Source organism: Drosophila yakuba, chromosome 2L (genome assembly GCF_016746365.2).
Source record: "Drosophila yakuba strain Tai18E2 chromosome 2L, Prin_Dyak_Tai18E2_2.1, whole genome shotgun sequence".
Taxonomy (NCBI): Eukaryota; Metazoa; Arthropoda; class Insecta; order Diptera; family Drosophilidae; genus Drosophila; species Drosophila yakuba.
The window spans coordinates 13,522,812-13,544,196 of NC_052527.2; the positions used below are offsets into that span (position 1 = coordinate 13,522,812).

Below are 21,385 nucleotides of genomic sequence, written 5' to 3' on the forward strand. Positions count from 1 at the left end.
GAGCGAGAAACACAATTTTCTACACAAGCGGAAGTTTATAATCGCTGCCACGAAAATTCCAGAAGGGTGATTTGTGGGAGATTTTCAAGAGAAAACAGTTCTGGATAAATTCTCCATATGGGCAACCACTATTGCGCCTGTATTCTTGTTTCTTTGTAAATAACACCTCTTGTGTATTTTAAGTTTTTAAAAAAATAAATTGCTATTATGGTTTTATTAATTTATCATTTTCCCCCTCTGACCTGAAAAGTTTATACCCCCCGCCTGGTGACTTTTGAAATATAATTGACACCCCCAGTGACGTAACATCAAAGCTCACATGCATTTACACAAATTTTGTTTGTCATGGAGACAACTGAATCATCTTAGGCCACAGCATTTACTACACTGGTTGACAAGAAACCCGTTTTAATTTGTGTTTCGCTACTCTGGTGGGAAAGTTTTAATTTTACACAACCAAATTGAGATATGAAATTGAAAAATTAAAATATAAACATATGTGTACGCAGATCTATCCAACTATAATTATTATAGTAAAAAGTGTTACACATCATACAAAGCTAAACATGAATGTTAGATGAACAAGCTTTTTGTTTTTTTTTTTTTGCAGTTAACAAAATTCTAATTTTTATAAAAACGTAGCAATTCAATTTCTTTCAATTGTAAATTAGCTAGATTTTGTAGTCCACATGGGTTGAAGTTGTAACCCTTTCCCTGCATTTCTTACCGGTATTGCATTACCGTGTTGTGGTAAACCACAAATAAGCAGTTTTGTTCATTTGGTTTTCCTTGCGTTTTACACTTTCCAAGACCCAGACCCTAGAAATAAGTCAATTGTAACGTACATACATCATACAACTCAAGAAAGTCAGGTGCGCAATTGACTGCTTCTAGTTTATTCATGATACCTAAAATAGTTTTTTATATATTTTTATATTCGTAAATGATTATAAAAAGTTTGATTTGGAAAGCAAAACTTTGCGACCCAATTAAATTTCAAAAAACTTTTTTTGTATCTTCAAGTGAACTTTTTAGGTCACGCATTGAACATCAAAGATTCAGTTATTCAAAACTTCATATAATTGGTATTAATATCTTTTGCTTTCGTATTTTACTACATTTTATTAATGTGCTCATCAAGCGTTGTGTTCCCAGTATCGCTTGTTTAGGCCAAATATGAAATGGGGCAGTCGGCTTTGTCATGACAACTGTAGGGCAACAAAATGTTTATCCAACTTCCTCTAACAGTTCGGCACGCAAAACCGTCAGTCAGTCACGGCCAGGGGTATTCCGCCGGGGAGAAGGGTGGTGGCTAGGGATAGGGATTGGGTTCGGAACTGGAATTGGGAGCGGGACAGGTGCGCCCCGTGTGCGGTGTTCCGACACCTTTCTCCACGGCCAGGGGCCATGTCATCGTCAGCATGACGAGCACTGGGTTGCCCAGTTGGGCGGCCGGCGGCTTATGCTTAATGGTTGATTGAATTGAAACGAGGGAAAATGGGTTGTTTAAAGGGCTGTAGTTGGCCTGGTGGTTCCTAACACCTAGATGAGTGCTCTATGAAAGTCAGTTTACTGGAAAACACGTTAAATCGGACGTTAGGCAACTCTGGTTACCAGCTTTTTATGTAGCGCTTACTTGAGAACGTTGGTATATTGTTTACCAGACTCAAAAATTGTTTAAATGAACCTCTTTTCATTAAATACACTTTTTTTTTTTTGATTTTTTGGTGCATTTAATTTTAGCAAGGTAATGCAATTTCTTACACCTAGTTAACAAATTTGTTTCGGTCAAATGTTCCTAAGTTATTAAATCACCTTTTCTTCGCCGTTTTAGATATATAACCTTCAAAGATTGAAAAATATACATCTCCAAATTATCAAAAAAAACAGAATTGAGTTATGTATAAAAACCTATATTGCATGACTACAAACAGAAGCGAAGCTCATACTGAAACTAGCTGATATGTTTTTTTAATGTTCAATTATTCTATTTGAAAGATGCATCTAGAGCTACAGACAAAGAGGTATTCCAGCAAACGACACAATTAAGATGGCACATTTTCATCAGGGCGCATTGACTGAATTCAGGCGCCTGGCAATATTTATGTAGTACTTTCCTCCACAGCGTCGCTTTTCATGCTCGAGCAGCAAAAGTTTAGTTGTAATTATTATGCAAATATATACAGTTCGAGCGACGAGAGAAAATGTTTGTCGGCTAAAAAAGTGAAGAACTTGAAGGCGACGTTGAAGGCATTTGCACAAATCATTGGTTGGCTCTGCCAGAGTTGCCTTATTGTTATGCAAAAGGGTTGCTTACTAAGGACAGACTGTTGCTATTGTTGTTTATTGCTTTATTATTGTTTGTTTTGACTGCGCCTCGTCTTAACTCGATTGAACCTTTAAAATGGTATAAATAAGAAATTGAAAGGCAAGCATGTATTTGATTTTAATATTTATATTCTAATGGTAAGCGGCCAAGAGGTAGCACTTCAGTGGGGAAGAGAAAGAAATTTAATTAAAATTCGTTTGCCTTTACCGCCATCACTTATGCTCTTCGTCTGTGCAGCTTGTGTGTAGTTTTTGGCAGGCTTCCAAGTGGAAAAGCCGCCTGTGTTGTCAGTTTCTTTGTACCTGGAGAAAAATGTGACAAATTTCCGCATTCCATGTCTCAGATGGCATACCTTTTCTTAAAAACTAGGTAGTAGGTGCTAGAGTATACTCGTGTTCGGCCAAGGGAGTACTTTTCCAGATATTGTCAAGCTTGTCCTAATGCTCGAAATGTGTTGACGGAATCGTTTCTCTAAGTGCAGGCGGTTGGGAGGGCTTAGAGATAAGACTAGGAGGATGGACCATGGGTGATGGAGTGTGGCAGCCACTCAAACTTGACATAGACTTGGGCCACGGGCTTTGTGTTCGTGAATGTGCTGCTGAGGTTGTGGTGGCATTTGTGTGTGTGTCTGAGTGTCTGAGTACAGGGACGTGAGCACCATGTGACCACTGTGGCACACATGCCGTGGACAGGGACAAAAAATGCGGGAAGTCCTTAGTGGAAACCAATTTCATCACTTATTGTCCCCAGCTAAGCTGGCAAAGAACCCGTCTTGTGAGCCTGGGCACAACCTTTGATGGGATTTGAACACTGTGCCGCAATTCGGCTTAGATTCAGGCTGAGCAGCTTGCTGTTAAGTGAATTAGTGAAAAACACATTTTAGTTTTGAGCTGCATTCTCGTGTTCTTGATTACTTAAAAGCTTTTCCTCACGCACAGACTGTCACAGGCCAAGAACAAGGGCGCTTGTGGCTTTTAAATCGATAGTGGCTGAGAGGTAAGGAGGCTGCATGAATAGGCATAGAATGGACCTTCGGCTGGCGATCTGTGCATTTGATTGAACTGAGAGGACTAGAGCCTTTTCAATTTATTAAGCGCCATTGAAAATGAATGAGCGGTAAGGACATAACGTTCAGCATGCTCGGAAATATAATATCAGATTTCCGACAATGCAAAAACGTAATATTATAGATATAATAATGCAAACTGTATGACTTATAAAAGTTGGTAACATTTCAAATAGCTGGTTTCCTTTTAATTTGCAGAGAAAATGTACCAAGGAAATTAAACCATCTTTAATTAGGGAAACTAAATTTTTTTTTGTATTTTCAGAGCGACAAAGTTTGTTGGGGTTGTTAAATAGACGGTACTTAACGTGCACGGAATATGTTCCTTTGTCTTATTTGCCTTTTTTGTTGTCTCTCTTTTTTGCCTGTGAAAAATATGCCAACGTACTTAAGGTTCTTGTTGCGCATACAAGTACTGACAAATTGCCTTCATAAACTACCCACCCACTTTAGTTTTGCTTTTGAGGACTCATTAAAATCCGGTAAGAATAAATCTTTACAAATTTCAACGGTCGCTGCGGGAAGTCTGTTTAAAATTGGGACAATGTACATATTCTCTTAGTAATTTAGTGTGCCGAAACCCCATTTTTCATGATGCCAAAACGCGTTTGAGAAAAAGATACCAAAATCTTGAAAACTGGCAAAAAACTAATTACTTGTGGGTGCATTTTGAATGTACATATGTCTTTAAAGATTCATATTTTGCCCTGCTAGTTTTAGTGGTACTTATTTAATTATTTTATTTTGCTCGCCAGCTGTTGTAGTGGCCTTTTTAATGAGTGCCCCTGAGAGATTTGTTTTAACTGGTTACCATGAGAGAACGACGAGCTGCTTAAAAGGATAAGCGTTGCATGAAATATGAAAATGTCCTTGACCAACATGCTGCAAACTTAGCCTGTTTTCAAAATCATAATTTCACGTATGAATATATAAAATTATGAAAGACTCCTTTTGTACAAATTCCGGAATAATTAGGATTTATTATGATTAAATTTTATTTAATATCATGCCACTTAAGCTTTAATAAAGCAAATGAAAAACGTTCATGCAAAATACTTATCGAAAGCCGTTCGAATGGTAATTTATTTTATCAAAACATTGCGGAGTTTACCCCTGGATGGCTGGACTCCCACATATCGGCCCACTGAAGCATCCAGCCGGTAAATCAATATGCCACCTCGAGAGGAGTCATCCATTACGACCTGCTTGCCAAACATCCGTGCGCAGCCAACAGGCGAAAAAATAATGACGGCAACTGGGTGTCGACAATGGATCCTTGTGCAGGCCAAAGGCACAGGATATCGCCGCCAAAGGCGGGTAATGTCATTAACAACAAATTGAGCACATTAATAAATATGAATTATGATTGTTAATAAAAAAGTATGGCCAAAAGCCACGGAACTGGAAGTGTGGCGTAGTTTCGGGCCATTTTCACGCCCAGTGGCAGGAAGCTGACACCTACCACGGTGCCACGCCCACTAATGGAATGGGGCGCAGTAAACGGAGTTGCGGGTAAACCAAATGGTAATTCGCCCTGTGGCCCACAGGCTGATGTTGCATAACTTTCAGCGCTCCATGGAATGCGAGTGTGTGGTGTGGCAGACATCATAAATCAGTTTTTGTTCCGGGAAGGGGCCACCCAGTTTCCATAGTTGAATGAAAATAGTGATTTTTATTTCGTCCCGACTGAGTGGCCCAAAGCTCAAAGCTTCAAATGGTCAGCAGAAGATAGAAGAAATGAAAAGCCACTGACAGCTCATCAAAAATTGGCTTCGAAAGAAGTTTGAGTATCGACTGAAAAGTTTATTTAGTCGTAACCCATTCTCTACTTTTTAGTATACCAACCTGCTGTTAAACGTGGCCATGCTTTCACCTTAAACTGCACTTTAAAACCCATTTACAACCTAAATCCTCGTAAACCGCCGAGCCCGCAAACGGTTCATCATAATGGAGGCCAGAGCCATTCTAGCCAAGTTACTGCTCATCCGCAGAACGGTTGCCATTTTGTTTTTATTATTTAAGATACGGGTGGGAGGGGCTTAACTAGGACCACAAAGTGGATACCACCTACCCATTTGTTGGCATCAAGAATTCCTTTGGTATATTCGATTTTCGATTTTATATTGAACTCAAGTGCGCTTCAGTGTGTTTTATTGATAACGTCAGCTCGTCACTTTTTTCTTCGTGTTACTTAACTCGAAGAGTGACAGCCGTGAATTAGGAGAAAGAAAAGTTTTTCCTCAAACTGTGTCCCTGTCTGTTTGTAAGGCTATCTGTGTAATTTGGACCCAACATTTTCGCAAACGAAAGGGGCGTCCTGTTTTTGCTTCCTTCCAGACTGACACTTGTATTCGAACTTTTTCCTTACACGAGTTTTCGGTTTGACTTGATGTTATTTGCAGCATGCCACATCGTCATCGTCATAATGATGATTCCTTTATCTTTACAGCACCTTGCACATTCATCGCATTTCTCTTCGTCAGTGAAGTTTCCAGGCTCTAATGTAATGTGAAATTTGACTAATTAAGTGTTAGACGAGATTATCTTGTAGGTTGCGTGTCAAAGACCATCTTTTTGTCATCACAGCCTCCATTTTCAAACGTAACTGAAACTTCACACACAATGGACTTGAAATTAGACGATGTCTTGTGAGATTGATTGCGTTAGTGCTCAATTAAACAAAAACCTGCCCAGTTCATCGTGAAATGTGATTTGGTAATTGGAAAATATTTGGGGTAAGACCTGATAACCATCATGATTAGGCGGCCATTGAGAAAGTTTTTAAAATCCCCTTTGCTTCGCTGTGCAGCTGAGGCTTGTCTACCAAATAACAAAAATATCTTCATTTAAAATTCGTTTATTTCCGGAATTGAAAGTTTACAAAAAGGGCAATCATCTCTTTAAGATGAATATTCGCTTAAAAATGTTCGAAATTAACAGGCAGCTGTGTCATATGGAAAGAGAAATATATGCAAATCGAGTTAGCCCCGTCAGAATCTCAAATGGTCGTGGGTTTTTTGCGTTTTTTTATTTTGCCTTCGGCTGCTCATGCGACTGTCATATGTATTTTTAAGGCCCCAATGCTTTTGGCCATCTCTCAGGTTGGTTGTTGTTTTTTCTTTTTGACTGATTGCCGCCTCAGGCACGATGCGTGTGTAATATTTATCAGTCCATTCAATTTACATACAAAGTGCTAAGTGTAATTGAAATTTGCAGTAATTTCCTACTCCGCTCGGTAAACTGTCCGTGAAATATTATGTACGTCCATTTCAAGATTTTATATATTGTAAAGGAATACTTGTCATATTCGTGCAATGTAATCCTTAGGTTTTTTCTTTATCAATAGAAAAGACAAACATTTTCAACTTAATAACGGACCATAAAACATATCAGAGTAAAATATTTGACTTATTTATGTTGGCTAATCTCGGTTCCTTTTACTTTTCAACGCTTTTGTGTATTGATTTGATAGGCACGTACTAATATCATTAATTTTCAAGGTATATAGCTCACGGCTTTTTAATCTTATCTTTTGCCCAACGGCAACCTTCAACAAACCTACTATCAATTTTCCATACACCATACACCCTAATGGTGGAAAAAATGGGTTTTTTAAACTGTTTATATTCTGTTCAATATTCAATCATTAACTTGTATGAATTTATAAGCAAACCCTCTTTGTGTTCAAGTACAATAATCCTTTTATACTCCATGCGGCTCATTAAATAGCAAATAACACTGTTTACACGGATTTTCTTTCAAGAGCAATTAAATCTAAAGGGGCTTTTAGAGGCTCTAGGAATTAAAAGCCATTTGCTGTTAGAAGTTGGATGTACTTTTTAATTGGCCATTCATCGTGCCACTTAAGAAACTTCTGTTTTTGGTACAACGTCAAAGCACGGTTCTGATTTGTTCCAATTCCAAGATAACGTATCTAAGAAATTGGTACCCAAATTCAATTTTCCTTCTGCGGAAACCAAATGTATGACTTGACATGTTTTACAACTTCTTATCAACGAAAGAGCAACTGCCTCAGTTACTTTATTAGAATTGATGTATACAGGCATATTTTCCACGTAAACATAGTTTTTAATTAGTGGATGTTCTTAAAGACGAAACTGTTTTCATGCTCAACCCTTTTTCCCTATAGTTATTATTTTTTAAATAAATACCTTTTTCGAGCAATTATTTGGCAGTGTATTGGGTGGTTGCAACTTACCCTTTCACTAAAATGAAGCTGATTATGTCTACAGACTGCGCTGCTGGAAACTCAATTAATTTTGAATGCAATTTAAAGTGCACTTGTGTAAAGCATTCTACTTAGTAGACACTTTCCCATCTGCGAACTAAGTCCACTCGGTCATTTTCCTTTTAAGTTTTCCTAAGGGTTGCGGTATTTTTTCGGCGCTTTCCATTGAAAAAAGTTTTTGAAATACGCTAATTTTAATTAGCTTCCGACCAGAGACTCAGTTTCACTAGCCAATGCCGTTCGACCATCCAATTTCGCTTTTATTTCTCTACCCCGCCCACCAGATCGGGTAAACATGTTTGCTTTGGTCTGGCTGCCGGTATCGTTATGTAAGTGCCTAGTTTATATATAGTGCCTATATATTTATATAGTATATATTGCCCGTAGTCCCAACGTATTCCATTAGCCAGGCGAATGCTTCCCCGGGGAAACGCACAGTTTATTTGCTCTGTTAATTAAAATTACGAGCGTCAGACAAATTTGTCTGCAATGTACATGCAATCACCCCATTATAGGTAGTTTGATTTGTTAGTCCATGGTTCATTTGCAGCTAATTTAATTAACATTTTGGGCTGTAACTTGGTGGCTTACTCACTTAGTATTACTTCTTAGCCCGTATTAGTGTAGAGCATTGTCCATTTTGTACAGGACTCGTCGAAGAAAACCATTAAGAGTCTTTTATGCCATGGTGTGCCAGGCACACTCGCTTAATCTTCGGCTATTCAAGTACAAATCTGGGCCGTTGGGTTTTTATTATTGGTTCAAGCCATGCAAGGACCTATTCAGCGTCCTCACCACAGATACAGCTGAAAATACAGAGTCCCCAAAAGTGGGCAAAATACCGCGGAATCGACTTGCCTGCAGTTGTGGATTTTGCTGGTTCAAAATGGCACACTATATGTGAACACACTTACTTGACATGCAAGTATATTCATCTAAAGGTTTATTTATTATTTATTGCATACCTTACTATACTGTCATGATTTTCCTTAGGCGGTGAACAATAAAATGTAAACCAATAGTGTTTACTTTATTATTATCTGTTGATTGAAAAAGTCGTAATAATTTTAGTTTGCAGAAAATGAGAAAATATTAGTTATATTCCAGTTCCGGATATTGATTGATTTCTTTTGTCATCCTTTGCAGTAGCTTAGCTGCATTTCTTTTCCAATTCTAGGGCATCTCTATCCGAGTTTCCACTTTGCTTTCGTTCGGTTTTCCCTCTCGCCAAACCTAATAAATTTTGCATTGTGCGCGGCGTTTGGTTGGAGTCCGCAGTTACCTGAATTCAGATATTGCCTTCCGGACATACAACTTGGCAGCAGCTGAGGCTGTGGTCCTTTTACCCCAACCCGCCATCGGAATCCTTAATATTCCCTTGTTGGCTGACCCTGCGAAAGCGCCTTATGGTTTGCTAAATATTTTAACTACGAAGTGCAGCAGTTTAAAGCGATAACATAAGCTATCTATATGAGGTTTGAATTTTTGATAGTGTGAGCGGTTGTTGAAATTTGTTGCTTGGCATTTGAACTTTGTCTCTCGTCCTTTAAAATGCTCGGAATGTGTTATGTGCACATGTTAAGTATTGCTTTAAGTTTCCACTTGTAGAAACTTTTGAAAAATCTTATTATTCAACCACAGTGCTCTTGACTTGACCTGACCTATGGCTTCCACTTGGCCTGGGTGCATCCATCTCCTTCATGTCTCTAGACAAAACAGATAAATGACTTTATTTGTTGAGTTTGCTCTTGCTGCAACATCCCTACCCCTAATCCTATCACCACTCGAGAAGTCAAGTGGCGAGGACCAACTGCTGAGCTGGGCTGAGCCCTTCTATGGGTTAAATGGGGAGCAAGGAGTCTGGCGGCTTGTAAGGAAACCCTATTACTTAAAAAAGTATGAGACTGCTGCACTATTTGCAATGAGCAGGCAAACCATGTGTGACCACGAATTACTTATTGAAATCCCACATAAAAGGAAATTGGCATTTGTTTTCGATGCAGTAGCAGCTTTTCAAAGTACATATCATCTTTGCAAAACTGGGTGAAAAGCATTTGCAAACTTTAAACTTAAACCTCTTAAGAACAAAACAGCGTTAACCTGCTTTGTTTTCTTTTGACTCAGCTTCGCCTGCTCCTCACTAGAAGTCCAAAGTACACACCTGCTAACGGGTAACTACCTTGAGGCTGGGAGTCCTGGCTGCACTGCATCCCCGGGGCACCGTTTATTCAGCAGACGATGACGGGGAAAATGTGCAGAAAGGCAGTTTGCCTTACTCTACACCGTCTTTGTGTTTGGTTGCACATCAATTTTTAAGCAGACCAAATGCAGCTGAATTGCATTTTAAAGCAGACTTTAACGGTTCGCCTGCATTGCGTAGAAGATTGCCGGAGGCCTATTTAGAATACATTGTGTAGCTAACCCAAAATCCATTGTTAGCATTGCATGTAAGAGTGCTGGGATCCTAGCTTGCTTTTGGTTGATTTCAAATCCTGTCTAAAAACTAGTTACATAAGCTTAAATATACTCCTATGATTGTACAACATATCTATCTAATTAACTTCCAATTCTATTATTCATTAGAATATGACTAATTACATTTATCATTACATTACATTTATTTCTGACTAATTAGATTTATCACATTTGACTAATTATTCTTATTCTCTGTTTTTCAGTAACTAGCAAAATAAAATAGGTGAGTGTTTACCAGTTCAGTCTTGGTTTGTATCATAAACTTACGTTTCTCAAACTGAAGATTAGTTTTTGCTTAGACTGTTTTTCTACTGTAAACATCTGTTTTAAGTAAAAAATTAATATTTTTCTTAGATTAGGGTCTGTTTTGATTTATCTGGGGCAATGCTTTTGGGGGTAAGGGGGCATATTGATCAGAAGTACGTGCCAAAATTGAAAACTAAGTCGAAAACTTTGAAAGGCGACAGAAAAACAAAATGCTCTATGCTAATTTCGCTGGTTCGGGCAAGGTAACACCAAAATTTGGATTATCCGGCAGTAAACATAAAGACATCCAATTTAGTTAGCTGTCCTCGTTAATCACCGCCATCAGTTTGTTGTCATGCTTTATTTTGTTGAGCCCGGCTTGTCGTTTTCATTAACCTTAATTAGCGTGTGCCGTTGACATTCGTCACTATCCACATAAATGCAATTGCTTTACACCCGTCACTATTCCCCGCCGCACTGCACAGCCATGATTATCAGCAACATCATCGCCAAATGAGAGTGATATTTTGTGTCACACGTTTTCCACGTCGCTCCTCTGCATTATACTCTTCCCTGCCATTCTGGAATGGAATGGCCCAAAGACCTCTTCGCCGGCTTCTGATATTGACCATGGCTGGCATTTGTGGCCAACCACCCATCTCCATCTCCATCTCCATCGCCAGCCAAGCAGCCACTTCCATTTGCCCAGTTGCTCATTGCAACTGGCTTGGATGACTGCCATCGCCGTTTGTGTCAGCTGCAAATGAGTTTCTGGGCCGCAAAAGCGAAGTGGAATAGTAGAAATAGTAGAAATATGGATGCATGGTACACCGAGTTTCGAATATTGAAGGTTGAGAGGTCTTGAATATTTAGGCAAATCACTGGTAGGATAGCAATCTCATAAGCTCTGCGTTTTCAAAACGATGTTTTATTTGCCAATTAGAGTGTTTAGGCGAGAACGAGTGCATATTGAACCCATTAGTAATATGCCAACCAGCACTAATTACGCCCATGCCTTAAGTCGCTTTCCACCCCAACTTGCCATATAAGCCTCGGGTGCGATGTCGCTTTTGCTCCATTTACTTGCCAATGACAGTGAGTTCGAAAAGTATGTCGACCTATCGCTTACTTCACTGCCCACATGGGGAACTAGTTTCTTTTTTTTTTTTTTTTTTTCATTTTGTATAAACGTTACTCGGCAATAGCATTTTGTATTGGAATCGCATGGCACGCGGCCTGATCGTGTGACTTTGAACTCAATAAGTGTGGATTGGTCCGGTCGATTTTTATGACAAGTAGCGAAACCGAACAATATTAAACTGGATTAAAACGAACCCAAAGTGCCAGTTGTAAAAACTTTCACGTAGTTCATTTGCCAGATGGAAAAAAGCTATTTGTGCCTTTTTCCGTCCGGCTGTTTGTCACGTTTGAAGTTTGTTTGGCGCTTTTTTCGACTTTTTTTGCTTCCTACACTGGTATTCTTGGGATCTCGAGATCTTGGTTTGCGGTCCGGGTTTTTTATGATGGTTCTTCGAAAGCCTGACAGCTTGAGGACTGCTTGTCAATAAAGTTCTTGACACCTTTTCTTCATTTGCACAGATTTCTCTCGGAATGACTTTCGGTTTACTTTTCACTGTATTGTTTTTTTTCTCATTCGAACACACATTCCATGTAAATTCAATTGCTTTTTTTCGCTAAGCAATATAAAGATACTTGAACGGAAGCCCATGAATATAAGATAAGAGCGCATACATTAAAAGTATATTGTAGAGAGTTCGTTAAACTTGTGGCCCGCATTTTATGACCTCAATAATTGTGCTTTAAAATAACAAATTTGATGCTAAAAAAATCCTGAACTATAAAGTGGTAATTGTTTCAAATGATGTTATTGTTCTGTTCTGCTTTTTTTATCTTTTGAAATTGTTAGCATACAATGCTTTGTATTTCATAATTGCTGCTGAATGAATGGCAGAACACAATAGCTAACACACTAAATAGCAATAAAAGGCATTTGCATTCAATTTGCTGCATCAAATGCTTAATGACCGAGTGAACAATCGCAAATACACGCACAAATATATGAATATGGCTCGTTTCTCGTTCCTCGAGCCGAATTTTATTGTGCAAACAAAAGCAACCCATCTCCCATCTCATCGCCGCGGACTACTGGTCACCTGCCTGACCTCAGAGTTGAGTTTGTGTGCCTTAATTGCTTCTGACTTTTTGTTGCTTCCTTGTCTTGGCTTGTTGAACTCTCAAGGTAACAAGAAGTAGCAACCTGCCCCCTTCCGCGGCCCCCATTTAATTTCCACGAAATGAAGAGGGAAAAAGCGGCAAATAAAATGTCTAAGATTGCGATTATCTTTTTAATAACATCTCGAGGAGAGGCGAACATTACCACAAAAGAGGCGGGAAACTGGCAATGAAAAGAAACTAAAAAAATCACGAATTTAATTACCACGCACCCAGATAGCGCCCCAAATGAAGCAATGAAATCGCAACAATCGCAACAACGGTTGGAGTATTGGTCACTGCAAAAATATCATCTAACTAAAACCATTGCCCATATGCTAAATAAATTAAATTAAGTTTTTACTACGTGTTTTCTGTAGTTTTTCCGCATGCCTGCATCTCAAAAAGCATGTCTGACATAGGTCTTGGGTGCCCAAACCCCCTAATCGTTTCAGAGTTTTGCTCTAAATGTTTTCATGGTCCCCGTAAATATGTGGCAGTTATTTATTTCAAATCTCATTCGTTTGTAAATGTCACTGCTCAAAGAAAGCCAACAGACTGCTAAGAATAGCCAACAAATATCTACATAAAATACAATTTATTTCATTTTACACAACCCTTGCCAGGCCAACAAAAGCTAGAACAAAATGACATTGCTAAAATTCTGTGAGTCGCATTCATGCGCAAAAATCATTTCAAGTAAATTAGAACTTTTCCTCTTCACTGGTTCTAGAATACAGACATTTTCATTTATGTTACTTTCCTGTAAAAATAAACTTTAGGTATCTATTTCATTATGCGGTCAATTTGACTTGGTTACTTAAACTAATAAACTACGCTTCCAAGTTCAATACCAAATACGCCAAGTAACTATAACCGATATACTTTAATAAATAATTAGCTGGATGAACTGAAAGCACTGAGTAATTGAACTCCAAAATAGCCGTTTACAGTTGAAGAGCGCATCTCGAGAGTTGGACCGATTTCATCAGCCCTCCGCCGTGTGAACATGAGGCACTGGCTCCTGACCCTGCCGCTGATCCAGTTGCTGCGGCGGATTGTTCTGAATACTGGGGTGCTGATGGGCTGCCGGCTCCTGCTCCTTCTCCTCCATCTCCTGCTCCTGTGGCTCGAGTGGCGTCTGCGGTTGCTGGGATTCCTCGGAGGACTCGGCATTTGGGGGATCCGGATCGCCATCACTGCTGAGCAGGGCGTAGTTCGGGGGCTTCTTGAGCAGGTAGCGGGTGTTTGGATGCTGCTTCGTCTCGAGCTCCAGGCGATCGATCAGCCAGCCCTGTTTCTGGTTGTTTGAGGCCCAGAAGTAGACGGTGCCCCTGTCCTTGGGACCCTGGACATTAAACTGCAGCTGAGCCTTGTCCTCGTCGCAGCGGTTCTTCTCGTTGGACAGATTGAAGCCGGACTCCTTGATGGGCTCGCCCAGCAGTCCCACGGCTCCACTGTGCTGGCGCAGCTGCTGGATGGCCAACTGGTAGAACTCCGTCTGGCGCACACGGTCCTCCAGTCTCCAGCGCATGTAGGCCAGGCCCGAGATGGAGGCCAGTGCTCCGCAGATGCAGATGCCGCTCATCGTTCGCCTCGAGGGCAGACCGATACGCAACTTTAAGGTTGGCATGGCGGCCTCTTAGACGGCAAGAAATCACTTTTAGAATTTTGTGTGTGTGTGTGCGAGGTGTCAGAGGCCTACAAATACTTGGAATGCGAAACAACTCGATGACAATGATCTCACAGATCTCGAACTTGTAGCGCCGTTCCCACCAAGCAGCTATCACTAGATGGCACTTACCGCCGAGCCTTGAAATCACTGCCGCTGCCTGGGATCGGCGGGCGTTGCCTCCGCATAATTGCACTGCAACTTCCTCCTTGGCCTGGCCAACAAAATGCTGCTGGCCGGCTTGGCTCAATTTCATAGTCACCACCCAAAAGGCGGGGATCGCAAAACGCCGCCGACGAAATCCAGAGATAGAACACAGAACTCGTTTCGTTTCTCTGGCTAGCTGTACATAGTAGTTTTCTTTTTTGGTTTGTAGGCCAAATGAGCGGCGGCGCCATTAATGACAGTCCGAAAAGTGAGCCGTCCACTGGATGGATGGACCGGACCTCTAGTTGCATCCTTGTGGCCCTTTATCGTAGGAGGGCATTAAACCAAACTAGTGGGAAAACAAAGGCAAACGCTTTGTTTTTAGTTGCAATTATATCTTAGAACATTCAACACGCGAATGCTTCAGTCTGATCGGAGCTTTCTGAATGTAAGCTTATTACTTATAAGATTTGGTTGTTATTCACGGTCTCGAGTGTATACTATATATAGTAAGTGATGCCCACTGCGTCCATCCATACTTTTTGTTCATTTCATTACAGCAGTGCTATTTTTACTGGCCAGGCCAGTGGAGTCGCGCATAGAAGCAGTCGAGAGACCAATGAGTATCCAATTAGGGAGCACATAGTTATTTAAAAATAGTTCTTCCAAGAACGCAGGGTATGAGAAGTGGCCGGCCCCATCGCGTCGGTAATCGATACTCATGCAACGCCTGTCACGGATGGGAACGGAATATTGCATCTGATACGATACTGGCGAGAGTGTGCGGTTAATCTATCAATGCATCTTCAAGTTTGAATTTCTGCTGCGGCGAGCCTGATGTTACATTTCTGGCCTAAGTGGCCTCTGGTGTGGCTGTCCTTATCGTGGAGGGATCATGAGTTACTCACTTACTCTGTCTGCGTGTCCCCGTCCCCCTCCGCTGGCCGGGAAATGTGACAATTTCTGTGTTCGTTTTTTAGCCTCATTAAGACCTCTCTAAACACTGCCACTTAAAGACCATTTTGGTGTGCTTATCTTTATGGCCAAGACAGCTAGTGCGAGCCCCCTCACCTTCCTCCGCCTTGTATCTTCGACGTCTAGTACGCCATATGCTTAACATGACTTTGATGTACTCAGCATTACGGCCCGAGTAAGATCTTTAATAAATCAAATTGCCTTGGTCGGCGGGAAGGGGGTACGGGGCACTTAAAGCTAAATCTTTCTGCTTAAGTACTTCCCAGAAAGTAATTCCATGAGTTTAATAGCCGTTTGGCAAGCCACGGGTTCTGCAGGTGTTTCTCTTACTCAAATCTGTGTATTAACTCTTTAACTCCTTACCATAAAACCGAACTTGAATGCAATGCATGCTTAAGTGAACCATTTTCTCGCCAAAATTACATTGAATTGCTATTAAGAAAATGTATTATCAGGAATTACAAGTTTTCTATATTCTTTTTTTAACCTGACTGCGGAGTTTCAAATGATTACCTTCACATAGTAAGCCTCATACAGCTCAACCCGTTTTAGCAGTGATTAATATTACTACTTGGTGATTTCATAGTCTTTACAACATAAGTTGTAAAGATTAATTAATCCCCCTTATAAAATTTCGCAAATTCTCTGGTAGACACTGACGCACAATACGAGAAAAGACAATCAACATCTTAATGGCATTAAATGAATAAGTGCTTTTTGTTAAATTTGTATAAGCAAGCGTCAAGGCTTTTTAATTAGTTTTATGCTGAAAACGAGTAAATGATGCTCAGCATAAATTAATTGTGAGTTGGGTCAGACCCGAGCTGAATCATAAAACTGGTTGCTTGTCTTCCCAAAGATGAAATATGCAATTGCGCACAACAGTGCCGCAGAAAGGTAATGGCCTACGAGTCTGACTACGGCGTTCTTCGTTGTGAGTTATATATTTTGTTTATCTAAATTATTTAGTCAATCCTAGTCACTGCCCATCGATTTCTAAACCTTCATTAGTCCAAATGGCCTTCAAGGCTCAGCAGCCAAATTACCCATTTGCTTAAAATCTGAAAAGACCATAAATTATGAAAGACTACTGAAGATTCCAAGCAAAAGAGGTCGCCGCAGTTGTCAGTTGTGTTCGTTCAATCAGGCACTTCTTCAGTCAGCCGTTTCAGCCATTTACTCACTCAGCTATTATTTTCAATAAAAACAAAATAAATATGGCAAATTGTAGGGGCCAGCCAGCATTAGCAGCCAGCGGCAAAAACTACAAAATCGAACTACAAGTCCAGCAAACGCTGTGCGCCTGCGCAACACGCAATGCCAAAAGAAAAGCCGCTGGCGAAGGCAAAGGCAAAAGCTGCTATACTCGGACGTGGCTCAATTGAAGCCGAAGCTAAAGCCTCAGTCGCAGCCAAAGCCAAAGCCAAGGTTTCTGCCTTTGTAATTGCTTGTCTCCGCTCGGCTTCAAGTACGGCCAGCAGAAAAAACAACAACCAAAGCAAATATCCAGCGACATGCGTCTGAGTAATGTTAGCGCCATAAATAGGCAGGACAGACAGAAACAGACGAGCGCGCTATAATCGAGTGCCTCGACTACCACATACCTGTTACTCACCCAAAGGGAGTGCGCGATTTATGCTGGAGTCATGTGCGCAGCATACTTTTCAAAGCGTCCAGCATACCCGGCACTCGTAGGGTAATTAACATGCCGATCGAACCTCGAGGGTTCAAGATGCGGAGACGGCGGGCAACCATGGAAGCAACTTGTGTGTTTAATTGCCAGTTGTAAAAATCTTTTAGGGTGGAGCTAATCACCAAGCAACAGAAAGAAAACAGCATCCCTTTAAGTGAATTGAAGGTTAAACCTTTTCGCTGTACTTGTATTCTTCAGGATTAACGGGATGCAGCGATGTTCACAAGTGAAATAAGATTAAACTGCTTATCCAATAGGTTTATTTATACACAAATGGTAATTACTTACCCCTTTTTAAGCACTAATTAAATGTTATTCCTCGTTGGAAGCTGGCCACGCCCTCCTTTCAAGCAAATGGAACTCGAATTGATTAGAGCTGCACATGGCACACATATGGACATGCCACCATGTGGGCGATGGAACGGGATACAGCAAAATCAGACCCCGAACCACTCTTCCGCTTGAACTATGGGGTATTATCTTATATGCCTGCTGCTGGTTGCTGATACTTCAGCTGCTGGAGGAGCTCGGTTTCCATCTGGGAAATGGCTGAACAATGGTCACTGATAAAGTCCAGCGAAAGGGAGCTGTTCCTAAGCACTCGTCTGTAAAGCAAAGTAGCCGACATAAAACACCAGCGAAGCTACCAGCTACCAGCTACCAACTGAATCTGAATCTGGATCTGTGTCTGGGGATTTCTTTCTTTTATCATCGGCTGTCAGGCCAGCGGCGGCGAGCGAATCGAATCGAAACTGCTTTCAAGAATTTTCTATTTAGGAAATGCAACCATAGCGTTTCCTGCAAGCGAGCGGACGGCTTTTGTTGTTAATTGTTTCTTTTATGTTTATGTAATTGCCAGTGAAAGACAACGCTCACTTTACACTTTTCTCCACTTCACGAACAAGCTATTATGGCGCTTTTAGTTTAACTATATAATATATCAGAGCGAAGGACAGCTTCAACTAGGCCACAAGATAAAGTTATTTGGAGAGCTATAAATAAAATTGGGGTAGACAAAATAATGCCTCTTTAAAACTCTCTCTTTATAAGCTAAGTATGTCGCTTCCGACAAATTAAACTTCCTAACTCACAAACTTATACTTTTTGGGTAGATAACGTTTCAATTTTAAAATACACTTCTCTTGCGCGTACAGAAATGGTAAAATTAATAAACGGAAATAGCTCTTTGTTCAGCTTGGGCTTTTCTGAAAGTGCACCATCTGCTGCACTGCGGCAAAGGCAGTAGTGGAAGTCTTGGCACTGCCTCCTCGAGCTCTCCAAGATGCAGTCGCGGATTAGATGACAGATTAGTTAAATGCGCATGAAATGAGGATCCGTTCGCACCGTTGCCTGCTGGTTGGTAGAATCCCAGACCCGTGGCTGCCTCGAGAACGCTTCCTACTTGGTCTTATGACCATACGGAGCCTCCTTGGCCTCCAGCACGCGTTCCTCAAATGTCTTCATTCCGTAATCAGGCGTCGGGCCAAGCACGCGTAAATCGCCTCTATTAATAGGCGTTGTAATTGCCGGTTGCATGCAGGTGATTAACTGAAGTCGGCCCCAAAACGGAGTGGGCACCGAAAGATGCGTATTTCAGATACTTTGTGATTCCCACTGGAACTCTTACAGCTCTTAGTTCCCAGTTTTAACGCATTTAATTCAAACGCGTATTTTTGTGATGTCACTTTCATTAATGAGCTCATGAAGTAACGCGCTTAAGGGTCGTTAAAGTTCAACTTTATAACTGAGCCCACAGGCTTTTGTATTCCTTTAGGGCTTGAATAAACAATAATTTAAATTCAGCTAATGAACCTAATGACCTCTGGTCGCCCTTGAACTAGTTCACCATAATTTATATAAGTGGAGTAGCCATATGCCTAATTGCTAATCGACTTCCTTGTGGCAGTTCATGTTTTCTAACCGCAAGTATCTGAGAAACCATTGGTACTCCGCTGAAATAGCCACAATTGTTACAGCACACCTAGCTACCCGATTATATCTCCAATTGCATTTTACCAGATCCGATTTGAAGCAATCAGCGATTTATGCCCCATTACCTCTCGTTCACTAATAACCCACAAATGTGCATTCTATCACATTTGCCAGAATTTTACACCATGATTTATTCGCATTACTATGCGAGTGTGTTCTCATATTTGTTTGGTTTCCACTTCATTGGTTTTTCCTTTCCTTTTTCCGTTTGCACATCCTGTCTAATATGCTTTGTTGGCTGAAATCGCTTCTGATAGGATTAATAACACACCATTCGCATAACAAAGCATCGGCATTGCACATCAACAAAGGTTGTATGAAAATAAAGGAAAGCAATAAATAATGCTGAGTCAACTGGAACGAATACTTAGATACACCGACTTGGTTACCGATAACAATAATAATTGAGTTTTCCTAAAATATTTGCGTTTAAGTTACATAAGTTGTGTGAGTTGACTTTCATAAATCCAATGGCTTTCGTCTATTATATAAAATTCCATATATATTTCATGACTGCGTTTACTTTTCGAATAACATGAACTGAAAGTTTACTTTACTTAGGAAGTTTTGTTTTTGAACCAAGTAATTCTGTTTTTATTCTAAATTAAACTCCAGTTCTATGTATTTTGCGATCATTTCCCCACGATTTAAAGCCTCAACACAAATCGCTGTTAAAATACCTATCCTCAAATGCTGCGATTGTATTGCCTGAAGCTGTTTTGTTGTAATGACAAGGGTACAAAAGAGCTTGCCACACCCAAAACTTTTCCCTTGCCTCTTGCAACTCGAGGTGGAAGAAATGTGCGCAAAAACCAACAAGTGATATTAAATGTTGCTGCAAAAGGGGGGAAGCTGCTCAGGGCTCTCAATATTTGAATACCTGGTACTCGTAGATTAAAGGGGTATACTAAACTACTTAAAAAGTATGCAACAGTAAGCGGTAAACCGAAAATATGCAGTCGTGTTCACATTTTTTAAGTATTACCATCAAAACATTTATTAACATGTTAATGTAAACTTTCCCTGAAAGTGCGAGTATTGGGTATCTGATAGTCGACGTACTCGACCACATCTCCTGCTTGTTCGCATTTTCAGTGCGGTTCAGCGCGAAGGAAGACGGCTGGCATACGGAAAAGCTGTATACGGCGAAAATGTTGAACGCAATTGTGCTCGCACTGCTGTCACTTTTCCATTTGGCTGCCGTCCGCATAAATAAATAAAAGTCAGCGAGTGTGTCCGCATCCTGGTTGCCGGCTTTTAGCGCCGTTGTAGCTTGTTGCCTGCTTTAAGTCGCTTTAGGATCCTTACACTTTCCGCGACTCACGATTCACGTCCTGCGTTCGTTCTCATCATGACTTTGCTCTGCAAACGCACTCACCTAATACTCGTACTGTATTCATGGTGCGTGCGATAGAAATTCGTTTGCACTCCTTGTGAAGGCTGGACGAAGTAATGAACCCGTGCTCACGTAGAACGCTTTCAGTTCGCTAGAAGAACATGCTGTTTTTCTTCTGGCGCGCAAAGTACCTGCTAATTAGCTCTCACCGAGTGGTAATCATGTAAGTCAACAATTGAACGTGAAATTTCATTAGGGCAGCCGACGATAACAGCGCGAATATCTCAAGTACCTGGTCCGCCGTTTGGCTCCCAACTGCCCAACTTCTCGATTGCGTAATTTTCCGCATCCCGCGTCCGCTCTGACCAATCCATTAGTCGGGGAAAATCACATAATGCATGTAAACGATAATGAAAATGACATTAGTCCAGGCCACACGAGAATCGGCCGAGCCAACAACAGCAGATTGAACATCAAATTCAGATGTTTTCGCATTCCCAAAGAGGGAAGCAAATATTTGCAGGCAAATGAACTTGCAAATGCCCTCTAAAATACATTTAATACATTAAACATTTAGCAACAACTAGCACTTTGTAATAACTATAAAATATTGCACAATTAAGATGATGCTTTCCTAGTATGGATTAAATGGATAAATGGATTATCCAGTAGACAAAATGGTCTTGCTAAACCTGCAATACCCTGTACAAATGCACAACCCAGCGAACGGGAAAACGAAATTAATGAAATTAAGCTAACAAACTGCGACCAAAACGCTGTGTGTGTGTATGTGGGGAAATGTATCTATGTGGATTGGTTTACGTCCTCCGCCCACGCATATCGCATTAAGTTTTCCGGCTCCTTTTTTCAGCTGCCGCAGATACAGTCTTTGCCCCTCCTCGTCCCCGCCCACGGAAGTGATAATCGATTCGCACCTGTCCTGATGTGGGCGTGGCTCCACTCTTGCCAACCT

At 40.8% G+C, this 21,385-nt stretch overlaps 2 protein-coding genes across 4 annotated transcripts in view; one reads left to right on the forward strand and one right to left on the reverse strand.

Annotated features, from left to right (window-relative positions):
- Nucleotides 1-21,385, forward strand: part of LOC6528113 (beta-1,4-glucuronyltransferase 1) — a 33,204-nt gene that overhangs the window by 2,410 nt on the left and 9,409 nt on the right. For all 3 annotated transcript variants that reach the window (XM_015198393.3, XM_039371337.2, XM_039371338.2), the window contains one exon: nucleotides 10,323-10,342. The gene's annotated coding sequence lies outside the window, so the exon portion shown is untranslated. The remainder of the gene's footprint in view (nucleotides 1-10,322; nucleotides 10,343-21,385) is intronic.
- On the reverse strand, nucleotides 1,058-14,330 carry LOC6528112. The gene is made up of 2 exons (XM_002089143.3): nucleotides 1,637-14,330; nucleotides 1,058-1,572 (listed from the first exon to the last, which is right to left on the reverse strand). The coding sequence occupies exon 1, from the start codon at nucleotides 14,228-14,230 to the stop codon at nucleotides 13,586-13,588; it is 645 nt and encodes a 214-aa protein (XP_002089179.1). The 5' UTR covers nucleotides 14,231-14,330; the 3' UTR covers nucleotides 1,058-1,572; nucleotides 1,637-13,585.